Consider the following 18,190-nt stretch of genomic DNA (forward strand, 5'->3'; position numbering starts at 1 on the left):
GAGCATGGCCTGAAAGAGTCTATCTCCCTGACTCCTCCCCTCAGTCTCTCTGCTTCCCACTACCATGCCATGAGCTGTTTCCTCTGCCATGCCTCTTTGCCATCTCATCCTGCCTTGGAGCCGTGGACTATGGACTGAAACCTCTACAAACAGTGAGCCTAAATAAACCTTTCCTCCTTTAAGTTGTAGGTGTCAGGTATTATGTCTTAGCAACAAGAAAGTAACTGACACACTTACATTAAGATTCCCATTCCTCCTTGTTCTTGGAAATCTCTGGTGATATCTGCCTTCCTAATTTTTAATAAAAGAATAAAGAAAGTCCTTACAAAAACCATCCCAGAGTTATTTTAATTTGCATTTTTCTTCTTACAGGCAACAGAAATGACCTTGAGAACAACCAGAGTTGGATTTAATGGAAAATGGCTTCAAAGTAGCCAATATAAATATGTTCAAAGAACTAAAAGAAATTATGATTTTTTTTTTTGAGACAGGGTCATCCTATGTAGTTCAGGGTGGCCTCAACTTTCCATGTTCTTATCTTAGGCTTGAGAGTGCTGGGATTACAGGCAGAAACCATGACTTAAAAAAAAAATAATGACAGTGTTCATCAAGTAGAGAACACTAATAGAGGAATAAATAGTTTGAAAATACTGTTGTGGAACTAAAAAGTAAAATAACTGAAATAAAAATTCCCTAGAGTGGCTGAACAGCAGATTTGAATTTGCAGAATTAGTGAGTTTGACAGGTCAATAAAGATTATGCAATTTGAAGAACACAGAGTAAAAAGAATGAAAAAATTTAATAGAGCTATAGACAAATATGAGACACCACTAAGAACACCAACAGATAGATAATGTGAATATCAGAGGATAGGAGAGAAAGGAGCCAAAATACATGAATAAATGATGGATTAAACTATTGGTTTTTTATTAAACCAATGCTTATTGAAAGACATTAATGCACATTTATAGGAAGCTTAATGAACTCCAAGTAGAGTTCACACAAAGAGATTCACAGACATCATGATAAAAATGCTGAAAACCTTATTTTTCCTCAAGGAGATCATCTTAAAAGCATCAAAAGATCGCTTACAAGGGAAACCCAGTAAGATTAACAGCAGACTTCTCAGCAAAGACAATAGAAATGAGAAGGGGGAGGTAACATGTTCAAGATGCTTAAAGAAAAAATTATCAACCTAGAATCCTACATATAGCAGTTGTATTTTTATATTCTTGAAATGAAAAATTCAAAATGAAATAAAATTCCATTTACAATAGAATCAAAAGAATAAAATATTAGCTGGAGATGGTGGTTCATGCATCTAGTCTCAGCTACTCAAGAGGATGAGGTGGGAGGATCTTTTGAGTTCATGAATTTGAGACCAGCCTATGCAATATGGTGAGTCCCCACCTCAAAAAAATAGGTAGGAAAAATTTAATAAATTAAGCGTGAAAGTCACAGTCTGAAAATTATAAAACATTATCAAAAACAAATGATCTAAACAAGCGGGAAAAAATCACATGTTCATGGATTGAAAGGCTTAATATTGTTAAGATGACCATAGTCCCTAAATTGATCTATAAATTCAAATTCCAAATATCAGAATCTCAGATTGCTTCTTTTTAGATATTGACAAGCTGATTCTAAAATTCATATGAAATTGAAAGGGTCCCAGAATAGCCAAAGCAATCTTGAAAAAGAAAGACAAACTTGGAAGTTTCACGTTTCCTGATTTTAAAACTTACTAAAAATCAACAGTAATCAAGATAGTGGCAGGGGGACAGAAAGACAAAACAATGGAATAGAACTGAAAGTCTAGAAGTAAACCAATATATCAATTGATTTTTTTTTACAAGGGTGCTAAGACCCTTCAAAGTAGAAAAAATAATCTTTCAACAAATGCTCCTGGAACAATTCGACATCTGCATGCAAAAGAATGAAGTTGGATTCATACTGCATGCCATATACATAAACTCAAAATGGATCGAAGAACTAAGTGTAAGAGCTAATACTATAAAACTTGAAAGAAATATAGGGATAAATCTTCATAACTTTAGCTATGGCAGTGGGTTTTTAAATATTATACTAAAAGACAACAAAAAATCCTCAGGTAAATTGACATCATGAAAACTGAAAACTAACTCAAAAGACATTATCGAGAAAATGATGGGGCCGGGGATTTAGCTCAGTGGTGCTGCCGCCTGTCTTGCAAGTGCAGGATCCTGAGTTCGATCGCTGGTACCAAAAAAAAAAAGGAAAGAAAATGAAAAGACAACTCACAGAATGGGAGAAATTATATCTATAGTACATGAAGAAATCTTACAATAAAAAAAAGAAATCTTATAATTCAATAATAAAAAGAGAACACAATTTAAAAAATGGCCAACATTTGGATACATTTCTCCAAGACACACAGATGCTCAAATGCACATAAAACAATGCTCAATATCACAATCATTGGGCCAGAGATTTAGCTCAGTGGTTTTGCTGCCTGCTGTGCAAGCTCAAGGACCCGAGTTTGATCTCCGGTACCACACACACAAAAAATCACAATCATTAGGGAAATGGAAATTAAAACCATGATGAGATACTGGTCCACATCTTCTAGAATAGCTATAATCAAAAAGTCAAGTGGTTTCAAGGACAAAGAGAAATCAGAGCCCTCAAACACTGCTTATGGGAATATAAATGTTGTAAAACTTTCTAGAAGCTCCTAAAATGGCTAATCTTGAAGTTACCATGTGACCCAGCAATTGTTCTAGGAAGAGAAATGAAAACACCCACACAAAGACTATATATAGGAAAGTGCATAGAAGCAATATTCATTAAAGCCAAAAGGCGAAGACAACCTGAACATCTAAAAATCAAATGCACAGATATTCAAAGTGTAGTATATCCATACAATGGGATATCTATAGTATTTGGCCATAAAAAGGAATGAAGCACAGTACAACATGGATGAACCTTGAAAACATTATGTTAAGTTAAAGACACCAGTTTCAAAAGTTCGCATATTGTATGATTCTGTTTGCATGTAATACCAAGAATAGGGAAATCTATAGATACATAAAATAGATTAGTGATTGCTCAGGGTTGGGACTGGGCGGGCAGGAGGATGGGCAGATCATAGCTAGAGTGTGGGTTTTTTTGTTTGTTTGAGGTGATGAATATGTTCTAAATTAACTGTAGTAATGATTGTACAACTCTGAATATACTAAACATTACACTACTGTACACTTTAAATAGGTGAACTATGCAATAAATTGTGAGGTGCGATCAAAATATATGGTGAATGTTTAAATTTAAAAAATTTTATTATAGTAAAGGACACATTGCCATTAATCCCCACAAAATACTTCCCCTTGCTTCAATCATACTTATCCTGTAGTTCTTGCCACTTTTGGAAGCAGTTCTGGAAGTCCTCTCTTGTGAGTGTCTTTTTAAGTTGTGATTAAAAATATGATGAATGCTGTTGCTGAATGCCATCCAATGGAAAGGCAGGCTTGTTAAGTGAAAGAAATCAGACACACAAGGTTAAATATCACATAGTTTCTCTTATATGAGAAATCTGAATTATAAATAAAGAGCAAAATAACAGATAGATAACAGGGCGTAGGAGATAGATCTTTCTCAAATAGCAAGGGGATCAAGAGATGGAGGGAGAAGAGGGAGGGGATGAAAGAGGATGAGAAAAGGAGTGAAGATGTATTATGTACATGTACCAACTCCACATGAGGTGTATTAATAAAAATTACAGTGTGCCCTCATCTACCTTATTCACAAGATATGGCACTGTGTAACTTCTGATTCTTCCTCAAAGTCAAAATGACTATAAAAGAGAAATGTTTTTAATCAGTTCAGGATGTTGAGGGAGCAATGACAGGGTAATTAAAGACACTCCCAAAGGAGGCTTCCAGAGCTGCTTCAGAAAGTGGCAAGAACAGTGGAATAAGAGCAAGGACCCGGGTTCGATCTCCGGTACCAAAACAAAACAATGGAATAAATATGTTTGAGGTAAGGGAGAGTATGTAAGGGGGCTTAGTGGCAGTGTGCCATATACTGTAATAATTTTTTAAAAAATTAAATATTCACTGTATGTTTCAATCACACTTCATGAAGCAAAGCTGTCCTAAAAGCATTACTAAGACAAGTATGTTAAAATCTACTACAGTGATTGTATAGGGCATATTTTACTTGTAGTTTTGTCACATTTGGCTTTACATATTTTAAATCCATGCTATTAGGTGCACACAGATTTAAAATTAGCTTATTGATAAAGTGAAACTTTTCTACAGTAACTACAATATTTTTAATCTTTCATAGGGCTTTTTTGTTGTAATGTCTGCATATGTTTATAGCAGTTTTCTTTGTTATTCTAAAATAAAACGAAAAATACACACACACACACACACACACACACACACACACACACACACACCTTTGTACTCATGAGCCAAGCATAGCAAATTAATTCCTTGAAAGGCAATTTCTGGTAAATGTGTATGTAGGATTTTAATTTGTCAACACTGAGGCATCACCCGAAGAAGCTGCAGAGGGAGTTTGTCAATTCCTCTGAGTTTGTCAGAGTGCTTCTACACAGACATCTTAAAATTCAAGCTTCTTGTGGTTCTGCCGCCTGCCCTGCAGCGCAAGGTTCCGAGTTCGATCCCCAGTAACAAAAAAAAAAAAAAAAAAAAAAAAAAAATTAGAGCTTCTTTTGCTCAGTCATGAAGTAGAGGAGGGGTGAATGAACCCATGCTCAGCTTATGGGTGGGAAAGTTGCCCACATAGTGAGCAGCCCCTGCCAGGCACGTAGGCCTGGTCTGGAAGGACGTGTTGCTGGGGGAGACTTACTTTGCTGATCTCTGTCAGGGACATGGTGATGGTGTAGAGTTGGTTCTTACTGGTGCTGGCAATCAGGGTTTCCTCTGAGGGGCTGAAGCACATGCACAGAACATCCTGTTTGTCAGACTGATTTGGGTCATTGCTCTGTGGGTCCGTAGGAATCTGCCCAAGACACAAAAGAGCTATCAGTAATGGCCTCACATGGTCAATGTGTCCTTGGGGTTTGAGAGTTCTCCCAGACAGTTTTAGCTCCCAGGATCCCAGACTAGAATGCTTCCCTTCTCCTCGGGTGTGGAGGAGGGAGGGCCTGAATGCCTCTGTTTTTGTGGGTTTTAAATACCACCAAACACTCACCTTTAGGTAACTAATGACTGAGTAATAAGATAGCAGAATATGTGGAAATTATCAACCCATGCATCTCGATTTGTGGTTTCCCTTAAAACCCACATCTGGCTAAATCCCACTTTTACCCACCTGCGGGTATGTAACCAACAGTGCATATGCTCACCTGGCACTGGCACATTAGTGTCACTTCAGGGCTGCAGAAGGATGTGGCAGCCCTTCTACCATGAAGGGTGGGTGACAGGGCAGAGCAAAGAGGAGTCACACAGTGTCTTCCTGCCGGTAGTCTTTGAGAGGCTCTTTACCTCTTAGGTAGACATAGTAACATTAATGTTCTTTCTGCTGCTGCTTATCTTCTATTAGCAACTGAACTCATTGAAAGGCTGGCCTACATGCCTGTTTCTGCTTCCCTGCCATGTGCTTGCTCTTTAGAATTTGGCTTTTGGTGCATCATGCCCTGCAACTGTCCTCAGGAAGACCAGAAATCTCCTTATCACCTGAGCTCAGGCCCCTGCTCAGTCCCCATTTTCTTTACTTTTCTAGAGCTTGTGGCACCGAAGGCAGCCCACTCCTCCCTGGGGTCTATGATACTGGGCTTGTGTGCTTGGCTCCCTCTGCTTGGAGTCTTATCTTCCTATATAGCTCAACCCTTCTTCTTATAGCCAACACCCCTTGCTCTGCCACCACAGCAAGGGTCCAGAACTTCACTGACCTCCTTCAGGCTGGGTGGGTACTGATATTCCCTATATGCACCCATAGCCACTGGGAGCTCCCTCTTGTCACATTTATCATACTGTGCAAAGTTCAATGGGAACTCAACAATGGGTGCTCAACAAAGGAAAGGATGTTGCCTTGTCTCTTTCCTCCAGACTCAGTGAGGTCCTGTGAGAAGGGGTCATATCTGACTCATCTATCTCAGCCAAGCACAGAGTCTGCCCCATGGCAGGTGCACAGAAGACATTTGTTGAATGAGTGAATAATCACAACTTCTAGTATCCTCTGCTGGGCTTCCATCCTGTCTATTTCTAAATTAGGAAATGCCAAGTCTTGTCCTTGATCATTTTTTTATTCTCTCAGTGTATTTTATCTCTCAGTGATTTTGCCTAATATGAGGGTTTAAATAAAAACAATGGTAGTAAATATAATTACAAATACTTAAAGTAGTAGAAATAAGGCATCAACTAGTGTGTGTGTGTGTGCACGTGCGTGTGTGTGTATGTACTGAACTCCCCATCAAAGTCCATGTCCATATTTCCAACTTTTCCATTGGATTCTGGTCTCTGCTCAAATGTCACCTTCCTCAGAGGTCTCCCCCAGCCACTCTGGAACAGACCTCTCTGTCTTCCTGTCCTCTTTCTGGCTTTTTGTTTTTGTTTTTGGTACCAGGGACTGAACTCTGGACCTTGTGCTTTTGAGGCAGGCAGCAGAACCACTGAGCTAAATCCCTGGCCCTGTTTTCTTCACTTTATTGATCCTCATCTGAAACCCTGTACATATTTTGTCTCTTTGCCTACGGATTGAGTTCTAAGGGAAGGCTCTTTTGTATATTGGCTTCTCTGCTGTATTCCCAGCCCCTTCCACAGAGCCTGGCATGCAGTAAATGGTCAGTAAATACTTGTTAAATAAATAAATTAACTAATAAAAGAGTAAATTGCTTAACGAGCAAAGTAAACTCATGCTGCTTCTGCTTTCTTCCCTCATCCTCACCCTCCTTGGTCTACTCCCTTGCCCTTTTCTCAGGCATCCATTTCAAATCTGTGCTCTCTGAGTTTGATCCATTCTGTATATTATTAACTTCTTCAAGTCCAATGCCTCTAGAATCACTCCACCCTGTGTCATAGGCAGATTCCTTTTCTTCAGCGTAACTCTTTCACTCACAACCTTGCAGAATGCCTGCTGAATTATGCACATGCCTCTTGGCTGGTGTTTGAGGTCCTTCATTTGGCTTAACTCCTCTCTTTCCCCTTCCAGTATCTTTAATCTCTTTCCACTGGGGAACAGAACATCTCTGAAACAAAACCTACCCTTGCCTCTGTGGGGCTTCTGCTGCAACTGTTCCCTCCATCCAGAGTTCCTAGTTTCTTTCTAATGTTGTCCATCTTCTAAGATCCTTTGTCAAAGATTATCATCGAGTACTAAAAAGGCTTCCAAATTCTTTTCCACCCTCTGTACAGTATCTCCCTCTAAAATATTTAGTACCCTTTATTCCACAGGCATTACAAAATGCTTATGATGTGCCAGGTAGTGTGCTTGGCACTAAATATCAATATGTACCTAATAATATAATTATTATCAGAACACTAAGGTTTAGTGGAGAAGTATATTTTGCCAAAATTCTCTTCCAGGGTTCAAATCCAGACCTTCCTGACCTTCCTGCTTCTCAACTCCAATTCTGTTCATTTCATCCTAAAACCTCCCTCAGGTTTATATGTCAAATCAGCGTTTCTTTTCAGCACCACTGTCCATTGTTCCTCATCAAGTGCTTTGTCAGAGCACTGCTGCTGGGGAACAAGAGCAAATAGGACTGCAGTTTTGCTTTTCTTTCCCCACCCCCCTCCTACCCGGATTTCCCTGCTCTCCCGGTAAATGTCCTTCTCTTCCATCTTCTCAAACAACAGAACTCTTCCTGGCCCAGCAGAGCAGGCAAATCCTTTCGAATAGGCAGCGATGGCAAACACCTGGGGCATGGCCACGCGGTCTGTTTGGCTAGTGGTTGTCACCATCTGCTCATAGGAAGGAAGCGGGGAACTGACTGGTGGAAATTTGACCAGGCTGGGAAAGGAAGATAGCACATAAAGTTTTCAGAGACAATCCCAAAGAGATGAGTTCTTTTTCTTCCCAGTACTGGGGACTGGGCCCAGGGGTAAATTACTATTGAGCTACACTCCCACAAAATTGCCCAGGCTGGCTTTGAACTTTTGATCCTTCTGCCTCAGCCTCTGGCATAGCTGGGATTATAACTGTGGATCATCATGCTCAACCCCAAGGAGATTAATTCAGTTTGGGAAAAATAGAGGGCAATCCTCAGATGTGAGAGAAGTCACCCACTGATCCCCTTTCCAGGCCTTTGGCCTGAGAATGCCACACAACTCCAAAGAGAGAAGAATGGCAGGCTTTCCATTTATTTGGTAGTTTTGCAACCCTTTGTGGGGAAATATAGCAACAATGATGATGATTCTCATTTTGTTTAGAAATAAGAGGCTTAGGTCTGGGGATTTAGCTCAGTGGTTCCGGCACCTGCCTTGCAAGGGCAAGGTCCTGAGTTCAATCCCTGGTACAAAAAAAAAAAAAAAAAAAAAAAAAGAAATAAGAGGCTTAGAGGGGTTGGGTTTTCTAAGATCACACAACTGGTAAGTGGCAGAGCTGAGATTTAAATACAGATCTCCATTTTTAATCTATTTCACTAATTCACTAAATAAATATGTTTGTTTATAAATATTTGTTTGGAGTTAAATTGTGTTAATGGCCCCATGAAACAATGGTAAATAAGACTGACACAGTCCTTGTCCTCATAAGCTTACAGTCTAGGGAGAGTTGAGCTAAGGGCTGTCAGGGGCAGCTGAGCATGATGGGAGGAGGTGGCTGGCAGGTAACAAGGGCTGAGGGCAGGCACAGAGCAGGTGCACTCATTGGAGGTGAGCAGAGGCTGAGAGCCCTGAGAGACAGGACCATGTAGGATAAATAGAAGCGTGTCAAGTACGTACATGTGTCTGGGGTGTGCAGTGGCTGGGGAGACAGAGGGAGCTGAACATGGCCAAGCCCACAAGCGGGTGAGTATATGGGGCATGTGAGGCAGCTGAGGGTACACGTTAGGGAGGCGAGAGCTGTGGCATTTCTGGGGTGAGCTAAGAAGCTTGGGCTTTGTGCTGGGAGCACTGGACCCACTGAAGGACTGCACACACAGCAAACTGGAGGAGGGCATAGGGCAGTGAGTGTGACTCTTTTAGAGCTTTCAATGACACAAACAGCTCACTGTGCCATATGTTCACCATCACTGGCATAGGGACTTCTTAGGAAGCTCCTACAGAATCATGACCAAAGAGGAGAGGTCACTGGCATGGGGGAATGGTTAAAAATGGGTGGGCTGGAAGTTACTAAGGAATAAGAGTACACAGGATGCCATGTGGTTGAGAGTTTGGGCTCTTGGTTCAGACAGATCTGGGTTTGAATCCTGATCCTGCCACTTAACAGTGCTATGATCTTGGGTGAGTCGCTTAACCTCTTTGAGCCTCAGTTTCTTGATCTAGAAAATGGGCATGATAATCACATGTACTATGTAAGGAAAGACTAAAATGGGAACAGAGAGTCTTTAAAGCAGTTCCTGATACACTCAGCGGTACATTCCAATATGTGTGAGATATGATGGCCCCTGGTTATAACAAAGGTTAGACTGACCATCCTTTCTTGAGACTTCCCTTTATCCCACACCCTTCTGTCAGATTTACTTAAAATGTTTCCTTGTGCTTCTTTGTTGATCTTTTGCCTCCTAACTGAACTGTAGGGTCCTCAAGACCTCATGAGATGCCTTGCTCAGTGGACATTTATCTAATCAGTGAAGTAAATTAGATAGCCAGCCACTCAAAAATTTTCTTGAAAAAAACCTTTAATTTTGAAACTAGTCTTACTAAAATGTTTATGAAATGGAGTCAGGTATAAAAATAAAAATAACTGTGTCTTCATTATAATGCAAATTTCTGCTCGAAGACAGATGGACCCTAAAAGGAAGAAGGAAAAAGTATGAAATTGGGTTTAAGGTAGAGGGGTCTGTGAAGTGTTTGGAAGGGCTTTTGAAGAAGGCTACCTCTATACAATGAGCGGGGACACCAGCCCTGCAGCCTTTTACCTCTCTGACTCCGGAATGACGTCCAGGCTCTTGGAGCCACTCGTGGGCTCCTTGACCATTATGTTTGTCTCCCAGCGTTGATCTCCAGATTCAAAGAGCAAGAGCTTGCCTGTGTCTGTGCCCACGATAATCTTGTCATCAGCCAGCCAGGCATGGGCTAGGTAGTTTTGAAGTTCTCCTCTCTGAGAATTGGTCTGCTTTAGGGTGCCCTCAGCAAAATGGAGAAGCTTAAACATCCCTTTTCCAGTGATGCAAACCTGAGTGTTATCCTGGGGATTGATGCTCACCTGTAATAAGTGACAGAATAAAATGACTTATAAATAGAATCTTGATGGAATTATTTCTAACTTTACTAATTAACACCCATTTCATTAATGGTCCTTCCTTTTATATATCACTAAATCATAGGATTTTATACCACATTTGACAAAGGCACATATCTATACCCATTATGTGCAGGGCTTATATGAGTCAAACTAGGAAATCTGCAAAGGTGAAAAAGCAGAACAAGCAGGTTTTGACAATAGCTAAGCTCTGTGCTAACAGAAAGGAATGGAGCTCAGCAGGAAACAGAGAAATGAGGGCTGGGCAGGTGCCTGCAGACCTATCCGGGGGGAAGAAACCTCATAGGAGGGCATGCTGGGTAGTCTCCCATCAACTTCCACTGGATGGGAAGCAGCTTTGTGGGCTGTGGCTTCTTTATCTCTGTATTTGAAGCACTGGGTTTATAGTGGGCATCCAATACATGTTCATTGAATCTACTCTTTGCTCTGAACTGGGATATTTCATTAGGATTCATTATGGCCGGCATGAAATAACCTCCAGGGTCTGCCTGCCTTTGATCATCAAGCAACCTTCTGATGACTAATTTCAGCTCTCACTTCTCTGTATTAGGAACAGAATACCCTGGACAAATGATGTGTGTTCTGGTTATAATGTGCTCATTTATTTTATTTTTATTTTTTTTGGTACCAGGGATCGAACTCGGGTCCTTGAGCTTGCGCAGCAGGTGGCGAAAACCACTGAGCTAAATCCCCGGCCCTACGTGATATGTCTTGGTTCTTATTTTTTCCCCATTTCATGTCCTCCCTTCACCCCCTCTACCCTTCCCTATTTACAAAGATTTTGTTGTATTTTTTCCTTTTCTCATAATTTTTCCTCTCCCTTCTTTCCTTTCCCCTACCCCTCCCACTTCCTCTATCCCTTTGGACCTTTTCTTCCTATTTCACATTATCAATTATTCATTTTAATCATTATTTACACTTTCAGTTTCTCACACCAGAGAAACTGTTCAGTATTTACACATGTGTGTCCTATTTATTTCACTTGAGTATGGCCTCGATATGCATCCATTTAGCTATAACTGTCTCTAGTTTCTCGTTCTTTATGGCTGAGTAGTACTCCATTTTATAAAAAACTACATCTTCTTTATCCAGTCTCCAGTTGATGGGCACTTGGGCTGTTTCCAAGCTTTAGCTATTACAAACTGTGCTGCTATAAACATGGGTGCACATATATCGCTGTGGTATGATTCTTTTAATTCTTTTGGGAAGACATCCAGTAGGGGAATAGCTGGGTCAAATGGGACCTCTAGTCCTAGTTCTCTGAGGTATCTCCATACAGATTTCCACAGTGGTTGCACCAGTCTATACCCCCACCAACAATGGAGAAGGGTTCCTTTCTCCCCACAACCCCACCAACATTTGTTATTGGTTGATTTCTTGATAGCAGCCATTCTTTCTGGGGTGAGGTGGAATGAGATGAATAATTGAGTCTATGCTTGAGGCACTGATTAGCGAGTATGTTTGAATATGAGCAAAACTGAATTTGTGAATTTGTGAAACAGACTGGGGCTACTGTGCCAAGACAAAAACCTTGGGAATTGGTGCCTTAGCAGGCAGCAAGCTATCTAGTAGGTTTTCCTTATTTTGCCCTCAAATCAATTCTGAGCCCTAGATAACTGCTACTTCTTCAACAACTTCCTAAAGATCTACCATTTTACTCCTCATATCTTCCTAGTGCCTAAGAATACTAATGGGAAGAGGCTAGAACCAAGGGGGTGGGGAGAGATGAGAGAGAGAGAGAGAGAGAGAGAGAGAGAGAGAGAGAGAGAGAGAGTTTTATGCGTCTAGCACTGGGCCTAACCTCTAAGCAGAAAGCAGTTCTGAGCCATGAGAAAGAAGACAAGAGCTAGAATCAGAGAACTTCTGGCTCTGCCATTCACCACCTGTGTGATCTTGGAGATGAGTTACTTAATCTCTTGGAGCCACAGTTCCCTCATCTATAACATGGGGATAATAATCATGCCTTCCTTACAGGATGTTGTAAGACTAAATTCTTAAAATGTGTGTAAGAAATGAGCACCGTGGTACAAAGGAAACATTCAATAAGAGACAGCTCTTAATATTTTATAATCTGCAAGGTACTTCTTATACTAGGAGTTACCTGGTAGACAGGATTGTTCTGAGTGTCAGCTCTAATAATGGCCATCACTTTCTGCTTTTCCCAGAGCCAATAGACAAGATTTGATTCTGGAGGTGATGTCTGAGTCAGGAGGTATTTGGAGTCTGGAGAAAAAGCCATGCTTGTAAATCTCTGAACTGAGAAGTCAAAATTACTAAGAACTTTGCGCTTCCGGCAAGGGATTGATGACAGTTCATAAATGGTGATGGCGGGTTTCTCTTGTACAATTTCAGAGATAGCGAGGTATCGTCGATTGGGACTGATGGACAAGGTCAACATGCTCTGACTCTTGTCCGAACCTGCAAACAGAGAAAAAAGGGAGAGCGTGGGCAGATGATGCTTTCACCAAGATTCAATCATACATAGTAGTGGCACTGCTGACACAAAGGAGAAAGATGTGTAAAAATGTAACTACAGGTCCCTGGCTATCCTTGCTGCAACCACATCTAGGGTATTATGACTAGGATGGACACCTCACTGAGGATGAGGTGGGGAAAGGCAAGGAATCTTTCCTGGTGTAGGATGAGGTGGGATGTTGGGGGCACACGTCAGGAAGAGCTTGAACAAAGCTGTGGATGTATTAAAGGGCACAGCACAGCGAGAGAACTGCAAACAGTGGGTTATTGCTGGGACTCTGCATGTGAGTCAGGGGTGATCAAAAATCGGTCTAGGAGGGCAGAATAGGGTCTTATCATAGAAGCTTTCATGCCCTGAGTGCTGAGCACTCAACAATTCCTCTACTCCAGAGACTGGCATGCTTGTGAATGGATCTGTCAGCCTCTCTTGCAGTTAGTTACGTGAGGACATCCTGGCCATGCGATTGATGCAGAAGTCTGCCAGAGTGGTTTATGATAAAGCTTTGTGTTTTCCTGAAAACTATGGACAGGCCAGGCATGGTGGCGCACATCTGTAATCCTAGTAGTTGTGAGGTTAAGGCAGGAGGAATCGCTGCAAGTTTGAGGCCAGCCTGGACTACATAGTGAGACCTTGTCTCAAAACAAAACAAAACAAAACAAAGCAAAGCAAAACAAAGCAAAACAAACAAAAACTAGGGACAGATGCATTCCTGGAATATAGAGGGGATCCCTGGATATGCAGCAGTCATTTTGCAACCATGAAATAATAAGCATAAAAATGAAAGCTGTGGTCCTCCAGAAAGTGGAGCCTTCGGCAAAGATTAGAGTGTAAATATTTTATTCAAGAAATGCAATAAGGAGCTGGGGATTTAGCTCAGTGGTTCCACCACCTGCCTCGCAAGTGCAAGGTCCCAAGTTCGATCCCCAGTACCAAAAAAAAAAAAAAAAAAGAAATGCAATAAGGCCACATTATAATTTTTGTGGGCCTTGGGCACTTTTGCTTTCATGGGTCCCTTCTTCCACTAAAAATGGCAAAAATATGTTTATTTTTATATACTATTTAAAAATATATAGTCAGTCATATATTTGATGGCTGCATTGATATAAAAAGGAGTATAATCAAGACTGGATTCATTATTATATATTCATTACTGTTAAATTCATATATATATATATTTTCGTACAGGGGATAAATTCATATTTTTTTCTGATTTTAAAACAAAAAGTATTTTCATGGGCTTCTAAAAGTATCATAGGCCTTAGGTACTGTGCACTGTGGATAAGTTATTGATGATGCAGGTCGGTCAGGAGGAGATGAGGAGTGAGGCAGGGCAAGATGCGCTAGAAAGTGATGTGAAGGGTCTCCCGTGACGTGCTCCATGCTGCTGGTTCAAAAGGCAAGGAGGGAATGACAAGCTGCTTGGCAGCATCTTGTCTACCAGGGTCTCCCCTGGAAGGGCTGCAGGCAGCAACTGCATCTCAGAAAAGAACCAGGCTCTAGGTCACTGAGCACCTCACACAAGAGTTTGGGGTTCAGCTGGGAGGCAATGGAAGCCACTGGAAAATTTTCTTCCCTCCCTCCCTCCCTTCCTTCCTCCTTTCCCTCCAATGTGTGTTGTAGGAAGAGCCCTCTGGCAGCTGTAGGGAAGGCAGTCTTGGAGGGAAGGAAACCAGTCAGAAGACCATTTGAAGAAATGAGAGGTGATGGTAACAATAGGCAATATAAAGGTAGAAAGAGTGATAGGAATGGAGGGGATACAAAGTTAGACAAATGCTAAGAGGTAGAATCAGTAGCACTTAGTGATCTCCTGGGTTTTAAGAGGGAGAGATGTAAGTATGAATGACATTTAGGTTTCTGGTTTAGGCGTCTCGGAGGGGTGGTAACCCTCAGAATGTAGGCAGAAGTTGGGAGTTCTCTTAATTACTTTCTCATTGCTGGGGCAAAACACCCAACACCCAAAGTTAAAGGAGGAGAGGTTTATTTTGGCTCATAGTCGGCCAGCTCCAAGGCAGGGTGGCATAGCAGAGGGGCATTGTGGAGGAGTAAGAGCTCATGGCCACACCTTTCAGGCCACACCCACACGGACGCATCTCTTCCCACCCGATTCACCTCTCATCATTGCACCTAGCCATAAACCTGTCAGTGGACTAAGCCAGTATCACACATCGTGATCCAGTCATCTCCTAAAGGTGCCATCTATGAGTGCACGAAGATTTGGGGGGACACCTAGATATTAAACTGTAACAGGGGTGATGGTGAAGATTATGTTCGTTGACTTTTGTTTAAAACGACAAAACAAATATTTGATATTTTTTAGGTGTATGTGTATCTAGTTTTTTTATGGTTTGATTTTTTTTTTTACCCTTCAGTCTTTGATCCATCTTGGGTCCATGATGGTAAAAGACAGGAAGTGAAGATCCAAATTTGTTTCCATTTGTCTAATATTTGACTAGTTGTCCCAGCACTAACTACTAACACCACCTTTATAATATATTAAAATTATACATTTACACATATTTTTTGATTTCTTGGGTATTGATGTTAGGGCTATATTGCTTTCGCAATCATATCTATATCATATGTTTGAGTATGTGGCAGGAAAGGTCTCAATGAAAGAGCATGAGAAATAAGGGAATGATAAATTGGATTTTGGATATAATGTGTGAGGTCCATCTTGTGGAATGTTTGGGTAAAGAGGTCTAGCAGTTGGATATGATTCTAAAGCTAGAGGCAGAAGTTGGGACTGAAAAAATGGATTTGAGGTAAAAAGCAAAACAAAAATTTCCCTAAACCAAACAAAAGAACAACAAAAAAATGAAATAAGACATGTAATATAAGGACAAACATTATATATCTGGTCAATTATCTATCAGAAATAGGGATGAAATAAAGGATTTTCAAACAAACAAAAACTGGGAGAGTTTAGCACTAACACATTATCACTCAATACAGAAGGAAAATTATTCCAGCTGGAGTACAGAGTATTGGTGGCAGAGATGAGTAAACATGAGAGCAAATATAAACAAATATTGTCTGGATAAAATGATGATTGATTTAATATTAGAAAATCATATGATCTTATATAAAAAACAAAATGCATACATTAAAATTCAATATGTTTACTGGGATCTTAAAAAGCATAGCAAATTAGAAAAAGAAAGAAATTTCCCTAACTTGATAAAGGACACTGACAAATCCCTATAGTAAACATCCTTCTTTATAAGAAAATGTTAAAAGAATTCCATTTTACAGCAGAAACGTGACAAAGATGTCCATTTTCATTGGCCCATTTGAGTCTGTCTGGAGATGCTTACCACTACTGTAACACAAGAAAAAGAAATCAAACCAACATTATTTGTAGATAATATGTAGAAATTCCAAAGAATCTACACATAAGTTATTACAATTAATGATAATTTAGCAAATACACTGGACACAGAAATTAATAAGTCAACTGCATCTAATAAGTTTATTACAACAGATATTACATAGTGTTTGATAAATTTGACTCCATTAAAACTAAGAATTTCTGTCCATCAAAAGGTACCATAAGGAGGAATAAAATATAAGCCTCAAAGGTGAATTATTTGTAACACATACATCTGAGAAATGATTAATAGACAGACTATATAAAGTATGCCCATAAATCAAGGAGAAAGTTACTACAAAAATCTTAACCTCCACATAAAAGATAGAAAATGAGTAAAAGACTTGAAAAAAGTATCTAACATAAGGCTAAATAGAAATAGACTATAAACGTGTGAAGATACTCATCCTTATTAACAATAGAAAAATGCAAACTAAAATGACAATAAGATACCTTTTGTCAAACACTAGTATAGGAAAAACATTAGGAAGTCCAATAACACTAAGAGCTGGTGAAGCTGTGGAGGAATTTTGGCCCTTTATGCATTGCTAGTGGGAATGTAAATTGGCACTATCTTATTTTTTGGTAATTTTAGTCTTGGCTGTGTGCCCTGGAGAATCTTTGTACAAGTAAAGGTGCATATATGAATGCAAGAGTGTTTATAGTGGCAGGTTTCTAATAGCAAACAACTGTTATTTTCCTAGTATCTCTCAAACCTAGAATGGATATCTCTATATATCTCTCTCTCCATCTATATATTTGAGACATTGTATCCATAGACTACAACACTATATTGAATAAAATGAACTCAATATATCTATATATCCATATCAAGATGCATGAATCCCCAAAGCATCTTGTTGAACAAAAAGGTCACAGAATACATAATTATGATTCCATTTATATAAAGTGAGAAAATAGAAAAAAAGCATATTTTACATAAAGTGACACATATATGGTAAAATTATACAGGAAATAATCATAAAATCCAAGATGGGGTGTGTGTGGAGTGTGGGAAGAAGACAATGGGGAGAAGCAATGGAACTGGCAAAGTTTTATTTCCTATCCTGAGTGGTTGGGTTCAAAGATCTTCATTTTATAGTAATTCTTTAAGTATGACATATATATAATAAATACTTTTTTATAAGCACATGTCACAATAAAATGTGTTCAATGCAAGAGTGGGAAAAAAGTGAATAGATTGAATTGTCATCAATACGATCTATAGGACTAATGTGAACAAAAACAAATCTAATGTTATACACATAGTTATTTGTGATGTAGGTAAAATTTCTAGTGTCTTCATGATACAAGTATTCAAAAGGTATAATCAAGGTGGTGTGCTTTTAAAAACAGACAACTCCCAAAGGCCTCTGGTGATGACAAAGCCAATGATACTGAAGATGTGTGAAGAGATTCATCAAGCTAATTTTTCAAGATATTGCAGTGAAAAATACTTTTAACACTGTATATATGGTTTTAACTGAGTCTTTGATTAATCTATAATTAGTAATGCAAGCTTACATTTATATCCTCTACATTTATAAAATTATATGTATATTTCATCTGCTAAAAAATTTTTTTTTGTCAATCATAGTGTTGAGATTATGGCGTTCTATATGGCACATGCCATTAATACATATGTTAGCATGCAAAGGATTGTACCTGGAATGAATTTTTGCCATTTCTGATCTACGTTGTACTTCACACAGTGATTTCCTGCAGGAAATATTACAATCTGTTCATCGAAGAAGAGGATATTGTTGGCTACGTGAGATCGAAGACCAAAGGCATGCAGCGACTGAGCTACCACGGTCGACATTATACCTGTCCAGAGTTCGCCTAAAGTCAGAGAGCAGCCAGAATGTAAGCGCGCCCCTCCCCGCCCCTCCCCGCCCCTCCCCGCCCCCTCTTCGCCCCTTCCCTCCCCGCCCCTCCTCGCTTCACCTCGCCCCGCCCCGCTTCGCCTCGCC

At 40.0% G+C, this 18,190-nt stretch overlaps 1 protein-coding gene across 8 annotated transcripts in view; it reads right to left on the reverse strand.

Moving 5' to 3' along the window:
* The window catches only part of Cfap57 (cilia and flagella associated protein 57), a 66,319-nt gene that overhangs the window by 47,874 nt on the left and 255 nt on the right, over window positions 1-18,190 (reverse strand). For 5 of the 8 annotated variants that reach the window (XM_021249899.2, XM_021249894.2, XM_021249895.2 and 2 more), the window contains exons 2-7: window positions 17,883-18,059; window positions 12,476-12,792; window positions 10,031-10,317; window positions 7,749-7,959; window positions 4,855-5,007; window positions 238-291 (exon numbers count right to left, since the gene is read on the reverse strand). In XM_021249899.2, coding sequence (XP_021105558.2) covers window positions 238-291; window positions 4,855-5,007; window positions 7,749-7,959; window positions 10,031-10,317; window positions 12,476-12,792; window positions 17,883-18,039 — 1,179 coding nt within the window. In that variant the 5' untranslated portion in view covers window positions 18,040-18,059. The remainder of the gene's footprint in view (window positions 1-237; window positions 292-4,854; window positions 5,008-7,748; window positions 7,960-10,030; window positions 10,318-12,475; window positions 12,793-17,882; window positions 18,060-18,190) is intronic. The other 3 variants (XM_021249897.2, XM_021249898.2, XM_013068188.3) reach the window with 2 other exon arrangements.

This window comes from Heterocephalus glaber, unplaced genomic scaffold (genome assembly GCF_053883595.1).
Source record: "Heterocephalus glaber isolate CG9 unplaced genomic scaffold, H.glaber_assembly_v1.0 deba00001452, whole genome shotgun sequence".
NCBI classification, from domain to species: domain Eukaryota; kingdom Metazoa; phylum Chordata; class Mammalia; order Rodentia; family Bathyergidae; genus Heterocephalus; species Heterocephalus glaber.